The sequence below is a fragment of the Drosophila yakuba genome, chromosome 2R (assembly GCF_016746365.2).
Source record: "Drosophila yakuba strain Tai18E2 chromosome 2R, Prin_Dyak_Tai18E2_2.1, whole genome shotgun sequence".
Lineage (NCBI taxonomy): Eukaryota > Metazoa > Arthropoda > Insecta > Diptera > Drosophilidae > Drosophila > Drosophila yakuba.
The window spans coordinates 8,285,723-8,307,245 of record NC_052528.2 but is presented as its reverse complement, the minus strand read 5'-3'; the positions used below and the strand labels follow the sequence as shown (position 1 = coordinate 8,307,245).

Genomic DNA, 21,523 nt, shown 5'->3' with positions numbered 1-21,523 from the left:
TCATAGTCCCTTTCCTTCACTTATTGCCCGTGACAACCGCAGAAGAAATTAACCCTAACTCTTTCAAAAACCCTTTCATTCTCAGCACTCCCTCTGCTCATGTTGTATTAAATCTTTAAAAGTAATTCCAAGCGACGAACTTCATCAACTTTTTAATTAGTTTTGCAATCGAAAAAAAACTTTTTGAAGAGAGCCGAGCTGATGCAACAATCATAGGATTCGTACCAGAAGCTGGCAAACTTTGCCTCATAATTTCAAAGGTAAATATTTATTTTTCAGCTAATGCCCCGTGGCCATAATCAACAGCTTGAACATGCCAACCCAACCGCACTGAACCAAACTGGACCGCGTCGCGCTCTCGACAAAGTAATCAATTTTTTTGAGGACATTCCAGGCCCCGACCGACTTTGGCAAAGTTGGGATGCAGTTGGCCAAGCCATCACCAGAACTGATGGCTACTCCATACCGGTGGGTCAAGCCAATTTTAGCTTTTTTTTAGGCTAAATACTCTTAGATGTCAAGGAAAAGAAAGGTTGTATAGTTGTATTGTATGATATCAAGATTAATTAGTACACGATAATATACATTTAAATTTGCATAGAAATTATCTAGTTTATCAAAGGAACGATTCAATAGATTCTAGTTGTAAATGATGTTTATTGCAACTAATCGATACTTTACATCCTGCATAGATCAAATCTTAGTGGTACAAATTCTAAATAATTCTAAATAATTCAAATTTTAAAATAGTAATAGTAATAGTTAGTACACGAACAACTCTGTTTGTAAGCCTTTACGGTTCTGTATAATTTGTAATAATTGGTAAGTATCAATATTAAATACTTCGTTATTTATTTTTTATATTTTAGACTTCTTTTTTTCATCTCAAATTGTTTAACTGTATAGAGGTGGGCCAATCAAAGCCGTCAGCACTGGCAACTACTCATCAACCCACGCCAGCCCATCCAGCGAAAAGTTCAGACGTCAGGTAGCCGCAGGGAGTGGAGAACAGTAAGCAACTGGGAACATGGGGATCATGTGGAAGGACGACGGACGCTGGATGGGGCATGGCCGATGGCATCCCAAATGGCACCCAACGGACGCCACTCTCGCTGACTGACGACCGAAATGTCGCCACACTCTCACTCACTCTTGTTTTCCCCGCATTTCCACTTTTCCGCTTTTTCCGCTCACCGGCTGCTGGTGTTTTATGGCATTGGGCGGGGGTTTCCCCATTGCCGATGCAGAAAACTTTTCCAGCAGGCTAAAAAATTGAAATGCTGCCTCACGTGCCACCAAATTTTTTATATTTGTTGATTTTTGGCTTAGAGTGTTGACCGAAAACAAAGTTCCAGTTGGCTTTTGTTTTTCAATTTGCAGTTTTTTTTCCTCACTCACTTTTTTTGCGATGGTTTTCATTTTCCGCCCATTTTTCGACTTCGGTTTCACTGCTAGCTTTTGACGTACCAATGTGATTTCCATTTGTTTTGGACGGACTAGCTCACCTTTTCTGCGCTTTTAATAACTTAATATCCTTTGTACGCCGCCCGGTATTCCGTAGTTTAATTTGATTGAAACGCAACTATTCGAGTTCGATTCACCGATTTTGGGCCCTTTGATTGGGTTCCTTTTGACTCCATAAATCTTTTTAGACCGCAAGGCGATTTTTATGGATATTAACTGACTGCTGGCAATTTGTTCGAAAAGTCAAAGGGATGCGCTTTTTCATCGGTGTCACTCGAGTCACGAGTTCGCTGCTCTTTCATCGATATCACTTTGAAGTTTTGAACTTTTAAGAGTTAGTCAAAAGTTTTTTGTGGGATTGGTTTTTTCTGCGTTGCAGATTGGCCACAAAGTATTTTTTGTGATATTTTTTGATATTACTAGGTGCTTGAGTTTACAGTTGCGCATTTAAGTATTTATATTGTATTTATAAAGAAGATTTATTTGGGCTTCACAATTTTGTTACTATTGAATTGGTTAAGGAAGTTAAATTGCTTTTTTAAAAGCTTTGGGGCTATAAATGATTCAAAGATTATGGTCGTTCTGTACGAGAACCAGAACGAATAAGTGCACTTTTTAAAATGAACTAAATTTATGCATAAAGCAGGAGATTTGTGACTCAGTATAAGCTACTTTCCTGGAAGACGCGAGTCCTTGATGGTCGCGTACTTATTAGCTTTCGATTTGCGTGGTGGCTTTAGCCAAATGCCCCAGCTTGGGGCACGTGCCAACGAGCAGCCCACTCGGAGCGGCTCTAAAGGACCCAAGGAGGAGAATCCAAGAGGAGGCGGACTGAAACTAGTCTTCCCTCGTTGATGGTGTGACGGGCATATTAAAAAGAGCGCTGCCAACATCATGTCCCCAGCATGACGTGCCAAAAACTAAGTAGTGTCAGCATGGCAATCAAAAGGCATGCCATGACCTGGTACCTGGTCCTTCCGCTCGCCCGTCTACAATTCACGTGCAGGTGTGCGGGAAAGGACCTTACCTGTGCCAGTACAGTACAGTTCCCTAAGGAAAACTTTTAGGACAACTAATAGCTAATACATACAATACATCCGTTACTTTTTTGATCATTAATTCAAGAAACCAAACAAATAAATCACAAAGAGATGAGAGGCATTGTTCAGCATTCCAGTAATAAAAGTGCTATATAAATAGGTAAATGAATGATATGCATGTTAGATCAGTTATAAATGTTTCGTATGCGCGAGACAGTTGCCATTATCGAGCGACACCTGTAGTGAGAGGTAGGAAACATTGCCTACTCTCAAATAGGCAGTTGGCATTACATGCTTTTGTGCTGCAAAGAGATTGGTTCGGCTGCGGGATGGGGATGGGTTCCTAGGGGGTTTGGGGAATGGAGAATGGGGTTTGGTGTAGGTGGTAACCAAACAACACATTGCTCTTAGAGTGCGTTGTTTTAGGCTAAGTGACGGGCGTGGCCCGGCTCAATGAGAATGCCTTACTTACCACAGAGCATGGCTCGTTCCATTTCCCCTGTGCCCACTTCAGAAAAGAGCCAGCATTTGGTTTTGTTTTTAAATATTATGCACGGACGTTTATTGAAATCGTTTTCTTTTGTGTCTCTGCCATAGAAAACCATAAGAGTAACTTAAGAACTAATGCAAACTGCTTAAGTATATTACACAAAAACTTACAACTCGAGACTGCACTACAAGGGGCGGTAACTTAGGGTAACTTAGGGTTAAGGGTATTGGGTCGGCTGTGCACTAACATTAGATAAATATTTCGAGTTCTTACTAGCACTACGGTTCTTAGACATAAACACACACTTGAATACATGTACATAGATATATGTATCGGTATCGTATTGGTATCCCACTATAATGGCAAACTTGCAACGCTCTCTGTTAAACTACGACATAATTGTTGGGACCTATCCTAGCACTGGTTTTTTGTGTTCTTCTGATTTAATGGATCTGTTTTAGCTACGATTCGTATATCAATATTTGCTATTTATTTAAATTCATTGTGGAGTTTTCAAGGGGTCTCTTAGGATGAATTTTACTGGGCTCTTCTTTTCCAGAGATCGTGTGTGTTTCTTAACAGGGTATTTATGTTTTCCAGATAATCCTAATTCTTGCATTGAAATGTCACATGTCCTTACTAACTAAATATATAACTAGGAGCCATGTGGATAGAAGTTCCCAGGCCGCTTTACCTTGTCCCATCTAATCCACATCTTCTCATAAGTCGTTCGTACATTTATGTCTGGGGAGCTTCTACAGTCCCAGTATTTAGGCGCTACCATTTAATATGTCTTTGGGAACAAAGTGGACGACGTGGTCTGCTGGAAAATCTTGCGACGTCGCCTCTTGTTATATTTACAGGTCTTGGCATGCTTTAGCACCGCTGGTTAAACATATCTGGTAATCTGGGTATGGAACTCCGATAGGCAGATCTGTAGCTGGCTGAACGAAGGTCGCTCAGTTGGCATGGAGGCCCAGCAATAAGCCATAATGGTGAAGCTGAAAGTGGCAAAGATTGCAAAAGATTGCGTTAGTATCATAACAAGTCAAACGAACAACTTTATTCATAAGAGCTAATCAATATAATATATATAAGTGGACAGGAGAAAATACTTACAGCTCATCAGGACAGTTGAAAGGCTGGGCCAGTCTGTATCCGTCCTTGAGATAGTGCTCCATCTCATAGGGATCGATCTCGGCGTAGGGCAGTTTACCCAGAGTGCACATTTCCCACATAAGGACGCCGAAGGACCACACATCACTTCCCTCGTTATAATGAGACTTTTGCAGGGCCTCCAAGGACAGCCACTTAATGGGTCGGTACTCGCCATCGCCCAGGGAATTGTAGTCACCCGGGAAGAGATCGCGACTCAAAGCACTATCAGTGAGCTTTACACGCAGCTGATCATCAATACTGGGGGAAAAAAGGAAGGCAAATTAAATATAATTAATATTGTTATAAAGAGATTTCAAATGTTTTCTTAGCTTCGTAAGCCCAAATTATTAGCATAATAAGCCAGTTAGTAATTCCCCTTAACATCCACCCTTAAAACTTATTCGCAGCCGCATTGCAGGGGAATACTTACACACAGTTCCTGGCCGCAATGTCCTTGTGGATGACGCCGTGGTTGTGCAGATGCTCCATGGCCATGGCCAGTTGCGAGCCCATAAGCACCGTCTGAATGGTGGTGACGCTCCTGGCGTACGACGGATCCTGCAGGAAGCTCTTCAGATTCCTCACACTCCCGGTGGCGGCGTAGAGCACAAAGGGCGTGGCATAGTCCTCGATGGAGATGCCCAGAACGGAGAGGACATTTGGATGAGAGGCCTCGTACAGCATCATGGACTCCTGGAGCAGGAGATTCACTTGCAACTGGCTGGCGTGCTGAGCGACAGTCTTGACCAATACCTCCTGGCAGTCGTTATAAGTGCCGCGATAGATTCGCCCAAAGCTTCCCTCCTGGACGAGGCAGGAGAGCCGGACGCGGCACTTTTGGACTGTCAGCTCTTGGAGACGGCGGTTGAACTCCTCAGGCTCATGCTCATATTCGCGAAAGGGCCGCGTCAGTGTGGCATATGTGGGAGTGATGGTCGATGGGCATACGTAGATCGAGTTGTGGGCAGTCGACGATATGGTGGGCAGTCTCTGGAAGCTGGAGGTCTTAATGAGATGCACTCCGTTCGAGGGATGTCGCTTGGAGGGACCCTTGGCACAGTAGGCTATCAGGATGAGGGTGGAAACGAGCACCAGGGCCAGGATGCCACCCACAATTAGTGTAACCAGGCCACTGGCCGGGGGCACCAGGTTCTCCCTCAACATCGGGTCAAAGTCCCGCTTTGATCCGCCCGAGTTTCCACGACCCACAGGCGACTCCGTGACCACAGGGCGCTGCTTCTCCGGCGCCTGGTGGCCATTGGCGACCACATGCGCATCGTTGCGATCCACATAGTGAATATCTCCGCCATGTCCCTTGCGCGCAGTTTGCAACAGGTCCAAGTCATCGTCGTCGTACTCCTCGTGCGCACTATCCTGCTCCTCCCTCAAACATATTTTCTTCCTCTTAAAGATTAGATTCGTATTGTTGTTGGTCGCCCGATCCAGGATCACCTCCACATTGATGGTGACCGTAACCTCGGCATTCCTGGTGCCCGAGCACTTGAGCGCAATGCCCCATGTCTGCGGTTCCATGGGCACATCTCCGATCCGGGATATGTTCAGAATGGGCCGCGGCAGCACTTCCGTGTCCGATGTGGCGATGTTAATACTGTATGGCAGTGGATGGTCCACCAGGGACTGCCACGTGAAGGTCACGTCACTAATGTTCGCCGGCACGGGCACGGCGAAGTTCAAGGCGTAGTCGTTAATGGCTCCCTCCCGCACGTAGTAAAGCTCCGCCGAGACTCCTGCAAATGGATGAAAAAAGGGTAAGCACATTTAGTACACTTGCAAAAACGTATCTTAGAAATGTATCAATCAACCTAGAATTAGCACATTGAATAAAATAATGATTTGGGACGTAAGCATACTCATTTAATGGAGTATTCAGTACTGCGATTTTATTTCATGTGCATGCTTGTTGCACATCACCTAAGCCCACACGCCAGCGATAATCCCGCCCAGTCGGATCGAAATTAATGATATACTTTTGTGGGCCAGTGAATTGAAGAAAAACTTTTCGCTCAGTCACTCGACCCGACTGCATAATCAATCACAAGGGATAACAGTTTTCTTCTGCTCATCGGAGGCGTGGAAAATTGATTTTCCTCGGTCTGGATCGGAACTGGGAAAATATCTGTCGTCCCAGACACTTTAGTGACATATTGAAGGAGTTAAATGGCATGCTGCGCTGCTTAAGTGATTGTTATTTTTTGCTGTGCCCGCTTGCGGACCCTTTTTATTACGGACAGTCAACAAATAAGTTGGCTAACAACGACGGGATGATGGACGAACATACAGCCCTCGAGTCCGGAAGAAAAACCAACATTTTCAGCCAAAGTGAGACCTATTTAGGAACTCCGGCTGGCACCTGTTCCTGCATCACCCTCCACTTATCCTTATCGGCAAATTGATCGGATAGTTTTGACAGGTCGTGTGTTCAACCTGCAACTGTTTCCTGTCCAACAATGCATTTTTAATTAAATTAGCCGTGCGTCGTGAGATGCCCCTTCCTTGTGCAACTGTGAGGAGGCGCCTCCATGGGATACACAATAAATCAATCAAATTATAAAAAGGGAAGGCGGAGCCCTGGCCAAGACACGCGACTCCCTTTCGGATGTGGCATGGAGGGGGCGTGGCCGTGTGGGCAGGTTAAATGTTCATGCTTAATTAATGCTGATGTCGCCGCTGCTGCTGTGTGTGTGTGTGTGTGCGTTGCATGTTGCTGCTGCAGCGTGTTTATTTTAGATTTTTATCGCAGTCGCGGCCCGGCCGCAGTTACATTTCATACTTGTACATTTTATTTTAATTTATGCCACTTATTCCTCGGTCTATTCATGCCACCGGGAACTAGAGGAGCGCATAAAGCGGTCCGCATTATAAACACATATATATCGTACTAATTAGTGGGGCAAACCCCCCCAGACAAGCCCCTCTTCGCCGCTCGCACGCTTCGTTTGCACTCTGAAAATGTAATTAGTAAGCCCTCTGAGTTGAGCTGAGCTGAGCTGAACTGAGCTGAGTTCAGTTGCGGTGGGGCAAGGAGGGGAGGGAGTTCGAGGTCTAAGGGCAGATATGAGAAACTGTCGCATAATGAGCCCTGCTAAGCCAGATAGAGAGCTCGTGATAACTGCAGAGCCGCCGCGGTGCGGGGTCAAAGGGTTAATGGGCCGGAGACATGTGAGGTGCAGCTCATTAAACAGAAAAAGAAGTGGATATGTGAGCGGATATAAATGCGACGATAAGAGCCCAAAAGCAGCTCGCTGCAATCCTTTTTTTATGAACTCAAACCACATTAAATGGTTTATAAACACAATTTTAAACAGTCGCGAAAATTACTTTTTTACACCACTACCACTAATCTGTACTATCACTGCACACATACTCGTATTTATGTAAGCCCAAGTAGGACAACTACCGAAATTGCGGATCCCTTTAAAGACAATCTTTATTTGGCCGTCAATTCCTATCAGTCGCCCATTCTAGCATTCAACTTTGAAAACAATTACAATTAAAATTCCGCAGATGTAAAACTTTTCCACCCCCGCATCGCTTGACTTCTAACACAATTATAGGCAAGTAATAGCAATTTACTTTGAGCAACCCATCGCCCACAACCCCTCGAACTCCCCTCGCTACGCGTTTTGCATTTCAACTTGGTCTGGTGCTAATTAGAGCTGATTGCCCAACAAATGAAGTCGATGCTGCGGATGTGGGAACGCTGGGGACACGGGGAAAGCTGGGAAGCCAGGTGGCTCGAAGGAAAATCGATTTGGCCAACATCAATCAGGGCAAAGGACGAAGGGAAAGTGGTGGGAGACGGCGCCCCAAAACTTCCACTTCCAGTGCCAGTGACACATAAATTCAGCGCTTGGAGAAAAGTAAAAGTTTTTCAAGCTGAGCGAAAATAGTTACCAAGTGCAGGAAATATGTCTGAAGGGGAGGAAAAGCAATTGCTTTTCTCGCTGGGTGTTGATAAAAAGAAGGGAAAAAGGGCGAGGGAAAGAGTTGAGTTTAAGTACAGCCATTTTTGCTGAGCTGACGCAAAAAGGATGAATGCATTTCAGTTAACAGTTCCTTGTAGAAACTATTCTTTACTATCTAGCTGGGAATTTCCGCACTTCTGGACAAGAATTTAAGTTTTCAATCAAGGTCCAGTTTCATATTTAGGCAGTGGGTAGCCCAAAAATGATTTCGCATCCCTAAATCTTTAAGAACCACATTTTGCAGGCCAAACGAGGGCGATTTGAATTCATGGCACGACATCTATTTAATTTCAATTACAACCCTAAAAATGCCATAGCAAACGCATCAACCAAAAAGGGAAAACTCTTCCACACACATGCAGAGATATTGTGGAACAAAAAAAAAGAAAAATCCCATTTTTTGCGCTACCAACTGAATATTTCCCCCGCCCCAACTTCCTTTTCCTTTCAGCAACCCGTCCAGATCCTAATTTATGCAAACCCAAGGCAGACAGACATGAGCGAGATTTCCGAGCGAGGACCAGACTGAAACCCAGACCAGATCATAGTGGGTAGTTTGGATATCATTTTATGCTTTCTTAACATATTTTTTGTCGTTGTTGGTTGCTCGCCCACATTGCGTCATTCGCTGTATTCTGGCTGGGGATTCTGGCTGGGGATTTCGCAGGCCATAAATCCGAAATTGTCTTTTGACACATGAATATGTTGTGCATTAAACCCAGACAGAAGGACCAAAAAGCAAGGGGGACACCCCCGTCGAAAGTCAGACGACATTTTTATTACCATCTGGGGGATGCTCCATCTTTCGGGGGACCCGCGGCCGATGATGACATTCGTTTGGGCATTGGCCTAGAAGCTGATGCTGATTTAGGGTCATTAGCGCAGGCCAACTCTCTGTTTTCTTTGAAGGGAAAAGGCTTGAATCGAAATCTAATGGGCTCTGCCATTTCAATCTGCATACGAGCGCAGAAAGCAAGGGATTTATCTGAGCCAGAGGCAAGTACACCGCAACCCAAGCAGATTCAATTTGCTGGCCTCCATTTGGAGGAAAGGGAGTACCTATTGGGCCTGGGAACCGCATAACTACATGGCCGTTGTGCCTATCATGCAACTTGCAATTCACAAAATTATATGTTAGTCGGCGAGGCTGATTAAATCGGAGCCGAGTGGTCGAGTGGTCCGGAATCTGAGCTCAAGCTAACCATAAAAGGTCAAGAAAAGTCGGAAAAAAACGAACTTAGTACACTGAAAAATGGTAATGAAATAATAGTCGATACATAAAATATTCTGAAATTGTATATAAGTATAAAGGGAGTTTACTGAATAAACTGTTATATCTCAATGTGCCTCGATTTCACTTTGTTTTCTCGCAGTGAACAATCGGCCAAGGAAAGGTAATTTTTATGCCCAAATGGTCATGATTCGTGCTCGACTGCGTTGGCCCGACATTTGGCCAAGTCTCGTCTGGCCAAACAACTTTACTTCGCCCGGCTGCGATCCACGGAGCGTCAGAGTGTAAGACAAACAAGCCAAAGGACATGTGGAGTGACTGCGACTGACAGTCGCTGTGTGCCCCCGGCAGATTCCACTCCTGTTCCCACCAGCCAACTCTGTGGCAACTTCATCCAACGTCCAGTAGCTGCCAAGTATTTCTATTTGTATTTCATCGCCCGCTCGAGCAGCTGCAATTTATTTGCCTTGGTCTTTGGTCTCTGGTCTTTCATCTTGGGGTTCTGGTCTGATACCGCTGGGTACTGGGACTGTTCCTTATACCGCGATGCTGAATCTCTTCCTAAGCCATGGCTCCATCTGCCTGCAGCTCAGGCCCCAGCCGAGCCCCACTCGTGTGTTTTCCCTTACATTATCACCTCGACGCGGCCTGGTGCGATGGATATGGATGCTCTCCTCTGGTCAAGACCATAAATTCCGCGCAGAAGGCGGGCAGTGGTGCATAAATTATGTTGCCAACTGTTGGTGGATCTCTATGACGAGGCCCATAATAGAAACGCATTACATTTATGGCGTTTGCCTGGCCTTGGGCATAAGAAGCCTCGTTACTTGAGTCTAGATCTTCAATTAAAAATGTTAAGAAGCAAAGATCGTAACTAGTTACGAAACGATATTGCATCGCCTTGTGTTCTTTAAATGGTCTAAACTGTGTTTTTAATTATCTTCAAGTAAGAGCTAATTAGAGCATTTTATGCTTGAACGCCATAAATAAAATTGTATAAAACCGAGACTGCGTTATAGGACAAAAAACAAAGTTAAAAAAGGGTGCATTGCATTTTTTTTAATAAACTAATATAACATCATTTATTTAATGTTGAAAAACTGTACTATAATTTCTCTACAACTGACGCCCAACATTTTCCAGTTATTTCATTCAGGCTCTAAGAAACGATTTGCAGAGCACACTTATAAGTCCTTTCCTGACTACAGCCCATTTGGGTCAAGGCAATTAAACAGCTTAATTATTCCACCACTAATCGGTAATTAATCTAATGCCCCAGCTACTTGGCTGATACTCAGGACCAAGTCCTTCGAAGAGCACTTGGGCAGGTGCACAGTAGAACCACAAATGTTGGGTTAGTGGATGGCTGTTGGCTCCATCAAAGGCGTGATAGGGAGTGAAGTGAAGTGAACTGAAATGAAGTGAAGTCTTATTGACTCATAAAAAATCAAAGGGAGCATTAACGGGCGGGCTCTTAAATTTAATGTGATTATCTGGAGAAGTTAATGTGATTATTATCCGTGCGATAGCAACCGACACCTGCAAAGACAACGGGGAATCCAGTTGATGTGGCAAGACCATCCCACATCCATCAGTCCTGCCTCCGGGCTCCACCCTCGACTGCGATTTCTGCCATTAACTTGCCACTGGTGCCAAGTTTTTTATCAATTTCGCAGGGAATCCACTGAGAAAAACATAGTTCTAACTTGGGTTTATTTCGTTCGGTAAATGATGTCTGCTGAAGTGGTAGGAGAATATTACTGACTATAGGATTACTGGATTACTAAAAAAATAAGTTATCGTATCACAACGCCCTTTTTCTTAATTTCTCTCAGTGTGCTTTGGCAGTCTTTTTGCTCGAGCTGCATTGCGTGACGTAATGAAATTTTTATCACCTCTGGCTGAGGGATCTCCGAATCCGTCTGTATATCGGTGTCTAGGCGCTGTCATAAAATTTATGGTAAGTCATAAAGCGAGGGCGGTGGACCGACCACCACGAGGCAGGGACAAGCAAATGGGCTGCTTAGGATTGGCAATGGGTGGGGTTTTTTGGGGCTCGGACTGGGTTCTCTGGGGGAGGGACAGGTGGCACCACCTCCAACACATCCACCACCTGACTGGAAGATGGAGCCCCAAACGTTGCCCTGCGGTTTACTGGCCGGGTCTGCTCGGGTCAGCTCCTAATGTGTGCTGTGGATTTGGATATGCATCCAGTCTCTGTCGCCACGGGTGGCCCCTGGCCCAATCCGCAGTCAAAAGACAAAAAGACGCAATGTGTGTGTGTGCTAAGTAAACAGCAACTTCCTGTGCTGAAATTTAAGCCCAAAAATTTATGAACAATTTTGACAAGGCAGTTGGGTTTTTGGCCAACGGCGGAGGAGCCTCCTCGTCCTCGGGGCATCGTTGAGGACCCAAACAAACAGTGGAGGGAACGGCAGAGACGGATCGTCGGGGAGCGAAACGCACATATTTCTCAATAGCACCCCAGGGATGCGGTAATTTATGACTCTGACCGAGTGAGGAGCTCTTGAACCTCCAGTAGTATTGACTTTTTGTTGCGGACCAGCTGCCCGGGCTACAAACGAGAACAAAGAGCAGAAGGCGGCAGGCGACATGCGGCAGGAAGAGCAGATTAGCATTGTTGCATTGGCGTAGGCGTTGCTGCCACTGAAGTGGACATTGTCACCCATGCCACCTCCCCAAAAACCCCACCAAAAAAAGTGGCTGGTGTGATCCCCTCAGAAACTTTTCAGCTTTGTTTGTTTCGAGTGTTTTTTGGGTCAGGCAAATACATACACATATACATATATATTTGGGTTCTGGTTTGTTTTCGTTCGCCGTTGAAAAGTGGTTAAGGCTCTATCATCTTGTAAACGTGACGATGCAGAAGGGAGAAAAATAAAACGGGAAATCCAACCAAAAGTGTAAACTTTACCACACACGAAGCTGAATCAGAAGCTTTTCTCCGCTTTTCCCACTGCCGTTTTTCTCTACTCTGTTTGGCGGTTTGTTTCACTCATCAAGTCGGGTGGATAAGGGAAAAGCAGAAAAAATACATCCATATGTTAAGATCTGTATAATTAACACAGCTTAGCGGTGAGATAATTGTATGCGGGTGTTTTTAAGTAATTAGTAGGACGTTAAATAAATGTTTGTTTGAGTGGGAAAGTGGTAAGCATACTGATGACGTACTATGAAAACAAGATCATGAAAAATGCAAGCGGACAAGAGGTGTAGATAGGTGTTTAGCGACTTTATTTAATATATAATCCGCCCTACTAGCAATGATGTAGTTCATCATATTGGCTGGCAAATTGTTTAGATGACACTTAATTGCCTGAAATTTTGAATGCTCTTTATTTAAGAGACACCATTGAAGAGCTCATTCTACAGGGCGCATCTAATAGATTTACATTTGAATACACTCATTCACTTATTTATTCATTGGTAGCACCCCTGGCTTATGCCGCATTTAAATATGTTAATGATTATGTTGCCAATGGCCACTCACCCCCGAACAGCCAGACATTTCACGCTCCACACCGAAGAGAACCCAACAAAAACAAGCCCGAGTTGGGAACACTCACATATCATGGACGGATGGGGGAACAGACATGATAATAACCGCGACTAATTCACGGAAGAACGCAGAGCGAATTGCATTCGCTGTGGAGCGAATCAGGCGAAACCCCTGGCAGTGCCCCATGTTCTACCCTCTAAGTAAATGAATTTTATAAATACTCTGCTCATCGCCTAATTAAACTTAAAATAAACCGCAACATAATCAGGATTCTGTGGCCATCTCCTTTCCACGCCGCATCTTCACGTGCCATGTGCAGTTTTCATCGGGCGTGACAGGAAAATTACGAACGCAGATGCTGATAAAGCGGGAACTCTTCACTGTCGTCAATTGCAGACATAAATTATATAGGCCAGACTATGTCTGCTGATCAAATAACCCAGATGGAAGAGTGAAATAATGATGGGCTTATTTCGATTTGCGCGAAATTGTAGGGGCGTCGATTGGCCCATGTCCAAGGGTGTTGAGATCCATCATCCCCAACTGACAGGGCGCATCCAAAATATCCAATATCCAAATGAATGAAACAGAGATTTGGGGCAATCGAACACACAGCACTTTCGAAATTTGTTTATGTGAGAGTTATGGGACTTAGTTTCAGCTCGACTATGGTCTGCACAAAAGTTTTGTTTTTACGATGCCGAAGAAAAACGTTCGGAAGTTTAAGCTGCTTTCAAAACTTTTGTTAAACGTGTTCCCCTCGGCGCATAAAATGGTTTTATTCTCCATTGCTCCATCTGGAGTTATATGGAAATATTAATTTATAATATATACACCATTCAGTTTAAAAGTTCCATAATTAAACAGCACTCAAAGCCTTAGTGTTTAATATTCAAACATTTTTCACTCCTATGATTAGCAGTTTATATACGATGGATCCACTTTTCTAGGAAACGAATATCTTATATATTTACAAATATCTGCGGATTGAGTTAAGAATTCGTAATAAAATTGTTTTTCAGTTAGAAGAGTGGAATATAAATACGAACCCCTCTCAGCTGTTAGTTCAATCTGCAGATTATCCCCAAAAGAAACTCATTACGAGCCCCCACATGCATATCGCTCTTTTCCGCTCTTAAGAGCTCCAGAAAATGGTTAATTGCCATCCATGTTATCGGAACTCACACACAGGGAATCAGCCAGATGTGTTTTCATAAAGGGATGGGAGGGAGAGTTCCCCACTTTTGCTATCTTTTCCCTGTGCGTGGGAAGCTGGAGCTACTGCATCCATGGAAGCTTGGGCTGTGCGGGCGTGTGAAATTTTCCAATAAGCTGCATTGGGTAAATATGTGCTTATGGATTTTTGGAGCTCGAAGCACATAATTGTGCGGAAAGTAATTAGCATTTTGTTAATGGACTCCCTGACAAACCCATAATATGCTTCATTTAGGCATCTTTAGTGCCGAATTGTGCCTCGCCATCCCGTTGAGTATCGATTGGCCGTTCATTTCCCCTCCATCCCTCCTTGGTGGCAGAACCACCACATTCGATTCCCACAATCAATTCTGATATCAAATGGATGCCACACACGCGCCGGCATTTTTTCCCGCTTCCTGTCGGTCGCCTGAACGTAAAGGAGTTGCGCCAAGGAACAAAAGCGGGCAATGAAAAAATTAAATACAAAATAATAAAAAATAATTTACGGGCTCATTACGAGAGTCATGTCAAAATGGCCTGGGGTGCTGGGCAGTGACGGGAAAGGGAGGACGACGAGGCGCCCGCCGGAATTCGCCAGCAATAAAAATATGGGCATTATGACAGTGGTGCGAAAGGTGGGAAAAGTACAAAGCATCCTCTGCATATCCCATATGAAATAAAATATTTTGCATAAGCAAAGTATTTGACATTTCATAAACACATTCGTGCATCCTAGTTAAATATGGGTAAATAAATTTTTTTTATAATTTTTTTTTGATGGCACACCACTGTGCCCCTGTCATCATCGGTAATGTCAGCCTGCAGTTTGCCTGCAGGCGAAGGCTCCTGGCCAGGCACAGCCACATCTACATCCACATCCACATCCATATCCACATCCACCCCATGCCACCAGCGGCTGCAAATAAAGCACTCAACGCGGGCTGCAGGCAGGGTGGAATGGCGGTGGGAGTAGGACCCCTTGCTCACCAGGGGTAGTTCCAGCCGCTGGAACTGGCTTTGAGACGCTGGCTGCGAGGCAGGGGGGGATGGAAGCCACGGCGTGCTCAAGTGCCGGGCCCGCCTGCTTTTCATTCAGTTTGCAGTGGCAGAGCGAGCCATCCTGGCCGGCATTTCGCTTCCGGGCGAAAGTCCTCCCTCTGCGCCCGTTTGTTTGCATACGCAGTTGGTCGCCAGGACGAGGGTCAGGGACACCGAGCTGTGATTCTGTGATTCTGGGGGAGCTGGTGCTCCCGGTGCGGCTGCTGTTTGCACGACGCATTTCTGGTCCATTAAGTAGCGACGTTGTGCTGCTGGGAAGGTTTCTTTCTACCTTTCCAATGCGCCTCCTTCCTTCGCCATTGACATTGTTGTGTGCGACTTTTCTCACTTCGGATTACAGGGGTGGAGGGTTGGAGGGTTGGATGCGTAGGTATCCACTAGATACAATTGCTCTTTGGTCGCGTGCATTGGCCTTTGTTTATTTAGACATTTTATTTGCAGCCCAGCCAATGCATTTGCAGGATGAGAGAGGACAACCCCCTGCTAATCACCCATCATGATTGTGGGAATGTGATTTTACTCCGGCTTAATTACCCTCGAGCTCTAGTATTTTCGCATCCGAAAGCCCAAAGGTTATTTGATTACCTTTCCGTGCGCGGGTAAGATGATTTTGGCATTTTCCCAAGGATTAGCATAAATACAAGAGGCTTTCTTTTGATTTAATCCGCACACGCAATCGGAACTCGTTCCTGTGAGAGCCCATAAGTTTTTCCACCACCCACATGTGTTTGCCATCGAAGCAAGCCATTAAATTCGCCGCATAATGGACGCAACAATTTGTCTAGGCGGATAATTGCCGGAAGAAAAAACAGAAATCATAAAAACCAAATGATAAACTCCAGCCGAAAATTGGGAAAAACGCTCAAGTCGACTGGAAGTTGTGCAACTCATTCTGTTCTTCGTTCAAGGGGGGGTGTGGGGGAAAATGGGCGGCAACGAAAAACTCTCCCATTTCGTGTCTGACCACCACCAATCATGCAAAATCCGAAAAAAGAAAATGCAACCGAAAACAGATCCCCCAGCAAGAAGTCCAAAAGAACATAAACAATTGAAACTGATTAAATTAATTTGATAACAAGTCCGGACTCCGCAGACAGACTGACAGACCGAGCATTGAAGCACTTTAGATATGACTGAGGAAACTCAATTTTTCTCTGAGGGGGTGAAAATCGAGTTGATATGTGAAAGCGCTTTGGGGAATTTGTGGCGTTGCTAAATTGGAATGTGAAATATGATTTTAATTTAAATAAATTTACTTTAATTGAAAGCCGGATAAATGGCCTGGTTTGAAGCAATTATAGATATTTTAATTCGGTGTAGCTTTTTATTTTTTGGTCTTTTTGGGCGCAGTTGATTGCCACAACTTATAAAGATTGACTGGAAAGTGAGCACTTGGATATATTAAGTATTATTCATCACCAAATTTGAAATAGTAACTTGTTAAGCCTTATAATTTTCAATGCTCTTAGGATGTATTTTTGTATAAGGACTGTTAGCTTAAATTTTATATATGCAATGAAACTAAATAGTACGTAGTAGTAATACGCAATATGGAGGAATAAATCAAATAAATTTATTAGGTTTATGGCTATTGGCGACATTATGAAGCTTGCATCGTAAATTGCAATAAAGCATATAAGATTATAAAGGGTTATTTGTTGAATCCGATTACATTTAAACTGAAAATTACTCCACGGGCCCCATAAAACATTTAAAGCTTCCATTTATTGTAAACTCCCTTAAGCTCTTAGTTTATGTTTGCTGGACTTTTTTCGTTGAAAACTTTAACATTTTGACTGGCAAATCTACATTTGTGCACATGCAGGTGCGAATGCGTGATGAACAACCAGTTGCTTATGATAATTTGTTAATTGTCACCCTCAATGGCTTCTGAACACAACATCCGCCAATGATTTAGTGATTTAATTAGGCGCAAGTGGTGGCGTATTAATTACGTAACCATAACCGATTTTTTGTTAACGCTACATCGTAATATTATGCAATACACGGGGATGAAGTGAAAGCCAGAAGAGGGACAATGACTTGCCAAAAGCGAGGGGGTGAGGGAATGAAGTGCACGCAGAAAAATGAATATAGAAATTAACATTTGTGTATAAATGTTTGAATGGCAGAGAAAATAGAAGATATTTATAAGACTATCGTAGGCCGAACCCTATAGTTCCATTAAGGCAAGTACTATTTTTCAACAACTATTTTTTATATTTAAATATATTTTTAGTTTATTTTCCCTATATGATTTATATAATATCGAGTGACAACACATAATTCCGCCCGACTGGCGAAAAGTGAGCAAAAGTGTGTGTTGTTGGCACAGAAGTTGCTGCTGTTGCTGTTGATGCTGCAGCAATTGATGTTGCTGTTGCTGTTGCTGCAGCAGCTGATGTCGTCGTCCTGTTGTTGTCGTCACTGTTGCATCGACATTCTGCCTTCTGTTTCTGTGCGCGTTGTTCATTTGCCAATTACGCGTTTAACTCTGCATGAAGCCAGACATAACAACGTGGCAACTGGATGGATCGGTACACGGAGGAAAAATCCCAAACGTTGGAAAAGAGTGTTAAAAGCACTCTATCTACCACTTCAGAGTGATTTCAAATCACAAATATAATGAGTATTTGTATTTTCTGTACTACATAAGTGTTGGTCTCGGTGTATACAGGAGACAGGTGGCAGGTGGTAGGTGGCAGGAGGAGGAGGCAGGGGCAGCCGCTTGTTTGTGTTGTCGGGGCAAGTTGGCAACACATGCCGCACGCTCTGGCAAATCTAATGCCTTCGGTTCCAACTGCAGCATTAATTATTCCGAGGGTGAAATATTTTTGGCCACGCACGCCAGAGATTTCGCTCGAACTTCTGAGCCCTGGGATGCAGATGATGGCGATGATGCTGCTGCGCCCTAATTGAGTTCGCATTACTTGCCGAAATATGTTTTGTTGGGCGGAGCAAATGCTCTTGCTTTTATTAGCCAAACGTGAGTTGGCAACAATCTCCATTGTTCGCCGGCAAATGATGTTCATTTCGAGATGATGAATCTTTCGGCCCGCGCCAGTTGAAAGTGTCAAACCATTTAGAGAGATGGGGTTGAGATTAGCAAGTGTTGATAGACAGACCCAGAACGTGACTGGCAACGTCCATGGGTTACGTGGATAAAGGATCTGCTCAGACAGCTGGCAGGGGTACAAAGTTGGGCAAAGTTAAAAGCCCCATTGAGTCAAGTGTGGGGGGAAAAGTTTCCAGAGTGTCGATGCTATGAGCAAAATTATGAAGGGTCCTGGGTATATGAATTTAATTGGTTTTCTTGCTATGACTCTTATCTGCCACTAAGCATGGGAGATCAGTATCCTAAGATGGAATAGTAGTAACGTGTTTTCCCTGATTATCCACACCCGACTACTTTCGAGCTGTCTTTCACCCAAACCCCTTTGGTCACTCATTGCAGCCGCAAAATCCATCAACTGCACCGACTTTACATATCCGCTCATTTCGCTAACGAGCTGGGCCACAGAGCCACCGAACCAAGAAGACCCCACCACGAGGCCTGATCCACACCTGACATGGTTTGCATAGAGCACAGCAATTTGGGGCGCACTTCTGGATGGAAAAGTGGGTGGGCCATGGGATGGCATGGCGGGTTATGTATGCTATGGGTATGGATGTTAGCCTAACGAACAGTGAATGCCATGCCGCAGCTGCATGGAAGTGCATGGAGCTCTTCTTCGGGCGATTCTCCTTCACTCTGCTGCTGCTGCTGGGTTGACAATTTAATTGATGTGCACTCACACAAAGGCTTTTGAAGCGACCGCTAAAAAAATAAAGTAAAATAAAATAAAATAGAGTGACACCTACCCGGGCGTTGCAAGCACACACAGTGAAGGTTCGGAAAGTAGGTCAGGCATGCAACCCGCTGTCAGCGCTGAATAATTGGAGAGGGTATCGCCATCCACCCAATCCCGAAAACCAAAACCAAAACCAAAAACCCTCCGGGGAAAGTGCAATTGGAGGAGTTGGGCGAAAAATGAATAGCGGCCACCGCTTAATGGGTTTAATGCTGATTTCGTTTGACACTCGACTGACACAACTAATAAATTTCCCCGAGCCATGTCAAGTGGAAAGCCTCAACTGGCCATCCATTCCATCTCATAACATACTACCCATCCCATACCATTCTATATTCTATCCCACCCACTTGCCGTATCGCCTTTGATTGATTGTCTGCTGGCGCTTTTAACTGATAGCGAGGTGAGTGAGTAGTCGAGCAGCCAGGACACTGAGGCCAGAACTCAAATCAAACATGAATTACGACGAGTGGCAGACGGTGATAACCGGCTAGATTAGCGCCTGATTAGCAGCCCGGCACTGCAGCTCAAATATTTACCCAGTTATTCACAAGTGACGCGATGCAATCTGTGGCCCAACTCCGATCTCCTGACGACGCCCATCAATCAGCCACGGGCACAAACACGCGAGTGTTGTAAATTTTACAACATAATTTTTGATAATTTTTCCCTATCTGAAGCTCCCGATCCCAAGAACCCACTGCCCACCCCTTTGCCACTCCCAAGCAAACACTTTGCATGCGTTTTATGATTCCACATGGATGTGGCCCAACTTGGGCCGCTTCACCCTTTTCTCTGGGCTACTGATTTATTTTTTATATTCACTGGGTTGTAAATTCTTTGTCTGGGCCTGTGACACATTGTAAAACAATTTTCCCCACTTTTATTAGCTTGGCAATCTCTTCGACAGGATTTGTGTGTGTTTCTTTCTGGTGGAGAATGGCTTGGGTCGAACAAAATGAGGTGGGAAGATGGGGAAGCATAAATATAAAAGTAGATTACGGATACTTGGACATCGGTCTCAAGATATCCCAAAGCCGATTAGCTTGCCCAAGTGGAAACCTGGTTATTACATGGATATAAACAAATCTCATTTGATAAGGGCGAAAAATCAGTCACTCGAATTTGTATAGCTGCTCAAAATAGTATTCATTTATGTTAAAAAAATATCCAAGTACCTCGAAGATCATGTGTTGAATACAAGAGAGTAAATATATAAAGTAAGTACTTTTTGTCCAATATATATAATTGAACTTGATTATGAAAGAAATTTATAAATTATTTGTAAGAACAAAACGGAGCAGCGGTTAAACAAGGAATAATCTACTTCGCAAGCGAATTTAATTAAACGTTAATGAATAAATATAAATATGGACAACAAATTGTTTGATCATTTCTATTTTTCGAGACAAGTCTACCAAACAATTAAATCAAAGATACGGAAAACATGCTCGACAAATAGAACGTTTTCATAGGAAGCTGGCCAATTTATTGAGAGAAAAAGCTTCTTCATAGCTTCAAGGCCAGAAACAATTAAAGGCATATTTTATTTACGTAAAAAGAGTAAATAATCCCAGCAAGTCGCATTTCGTTTGCCCAGGAGCCAAACAAGGAAATTCCGGCTTGGCATAAATCAAATTTGATTTAAAGTCGGACGCACACAAAGTGGCAAATAATTGCCAAGTTAATTGAAAAGCCAAAAGGCGACTTAAGTTGTGAAAATCAGCCCGATTACTTACCGATTAGACGCAGCACCTCGTGCAAGTTGAGGAAAATGTTTAGATGAGCCTGACCGCTGGCGATCAGGGTCAAAAGTAATCCGATTGAGAGGAAGTTGCGGGCCATCTTTCGGATTCGATTAATCCACCGGATTCGATTCGATTCGATTAGTTTAAATATTAGAGTTTAAACTGTAGTTAGGCCTTTGTTCTTCCGATTTTCTATTTCCGTTTTGGCACTGGCTAAAACAATTTAATTTCCGCTACACTGCTGTTCACTTTTTGCGCTGCATTTGAATTTTATGAGCGTCGCGTAGATTTCAATCTCGCTGATTATTACAGGAATTATTTGTCAGAGCATTTGGCACTTTGCCTTCTGGCCGGGAAACTCAGGCGCACATATTTCCCAATCAGTCCTGTCTCTGCACCCGTTTTCCTCGCTTTTCTCGCCGTTCTTCCGCGTTCGATTCTCGTTTGATGCGTTCACCGTGACGATTTTCCACAAACTGTCAACTGGATAAACAAACATTTTGCCACGAAGCGAATGGCTTCCACGCCGAGCGGAGTGGACTGTGTGTGTGGACCGTGTGGATTTGTTCTGTGGAATCTGTGGAACCGGGTGGAATCTAAAAACAGGACTGTGGACTCTATTTCTCTTTTCTCGTTTTCGAGCGCAACGTTTGAAAAGCGTCCGAACATGTTCGTATAAGAGTTGCATATAAGAGCTCGATGCAAGCCGCCTCGTCGAACATCCAATTGGCTAAATACCAACACAGCCATGTGCGTTTTGGTGTCCTTCTTGAAACTAA

General features: G+C 44.0%; 1 protein-coding gene across 2 annotated transcripts; it reads right to left on the bottom strand.

Moving 5' to 3' along the window:
- Nucleotides 1-3,036: 3,036 nt before the first annotated feature.
- Nucleotides 3,037-21,233, bottom strand: LOC6529687 (tyrosine-protein kinase Drl). 2 transcript variants are annotated; one of them, XM_002090644.4, is made up of 4 exons: nucleotides 20,736-21,233; nucleotides 4,583-5,900; nucleotides 4,114-4,410; nucleotides 3,037-3,995 (listed from the first exon to the last, which is right to left on the bottom strand). In XM_002090644.4, exons 1-4 carry the CDS (start codon nucleotides 20,839-20,841, stop codon nucleotides 3,884-3,886), a joined length of 1,833 nt encoding a protein of 610 aa, XP_002090680.3. In that variant the 5' UTR covers nucleotides 20,842-21,233; the 3' UTR covers nucleotides 3,037-3,883. The 2 variants fall into 2 exon arrangements, with proteins under 2 accessions (XP_002090680.3, XP_039228020.1); XM_039372086.1 differs by lacking the exon at nucleotides 20,736-21,233 and adding an exon at nucleotides 6,085-6,214.
- Between the last annotated feature and the right edge of the window lie 290 nt (nucleotides 21,234-21,523).

Coding starts and splice junctions, on each gene's coding strand:
- LOC6529687 (XM_039372086.1), bottom strand. CDS start 6,199: ATGCAGTCGGGTCGAGTGACTGAGCGAAAAGTTTTTCTTCAATTCACT. Junction 5,901..6,084: donor TCGCTGGCGTGTGGGCTTAG/GTGATGTGCAAC, acceptor ATCCATTTGCAG/GAGTCTCGGCGGAGCTTTAC. Junction 3,996..4,113: donor TTCAACTGTCCTGATGAGCT/GTAAGTATTTTC, acceptor TGCCACTTTCAG/CTTCACCATTATGGCTTATT.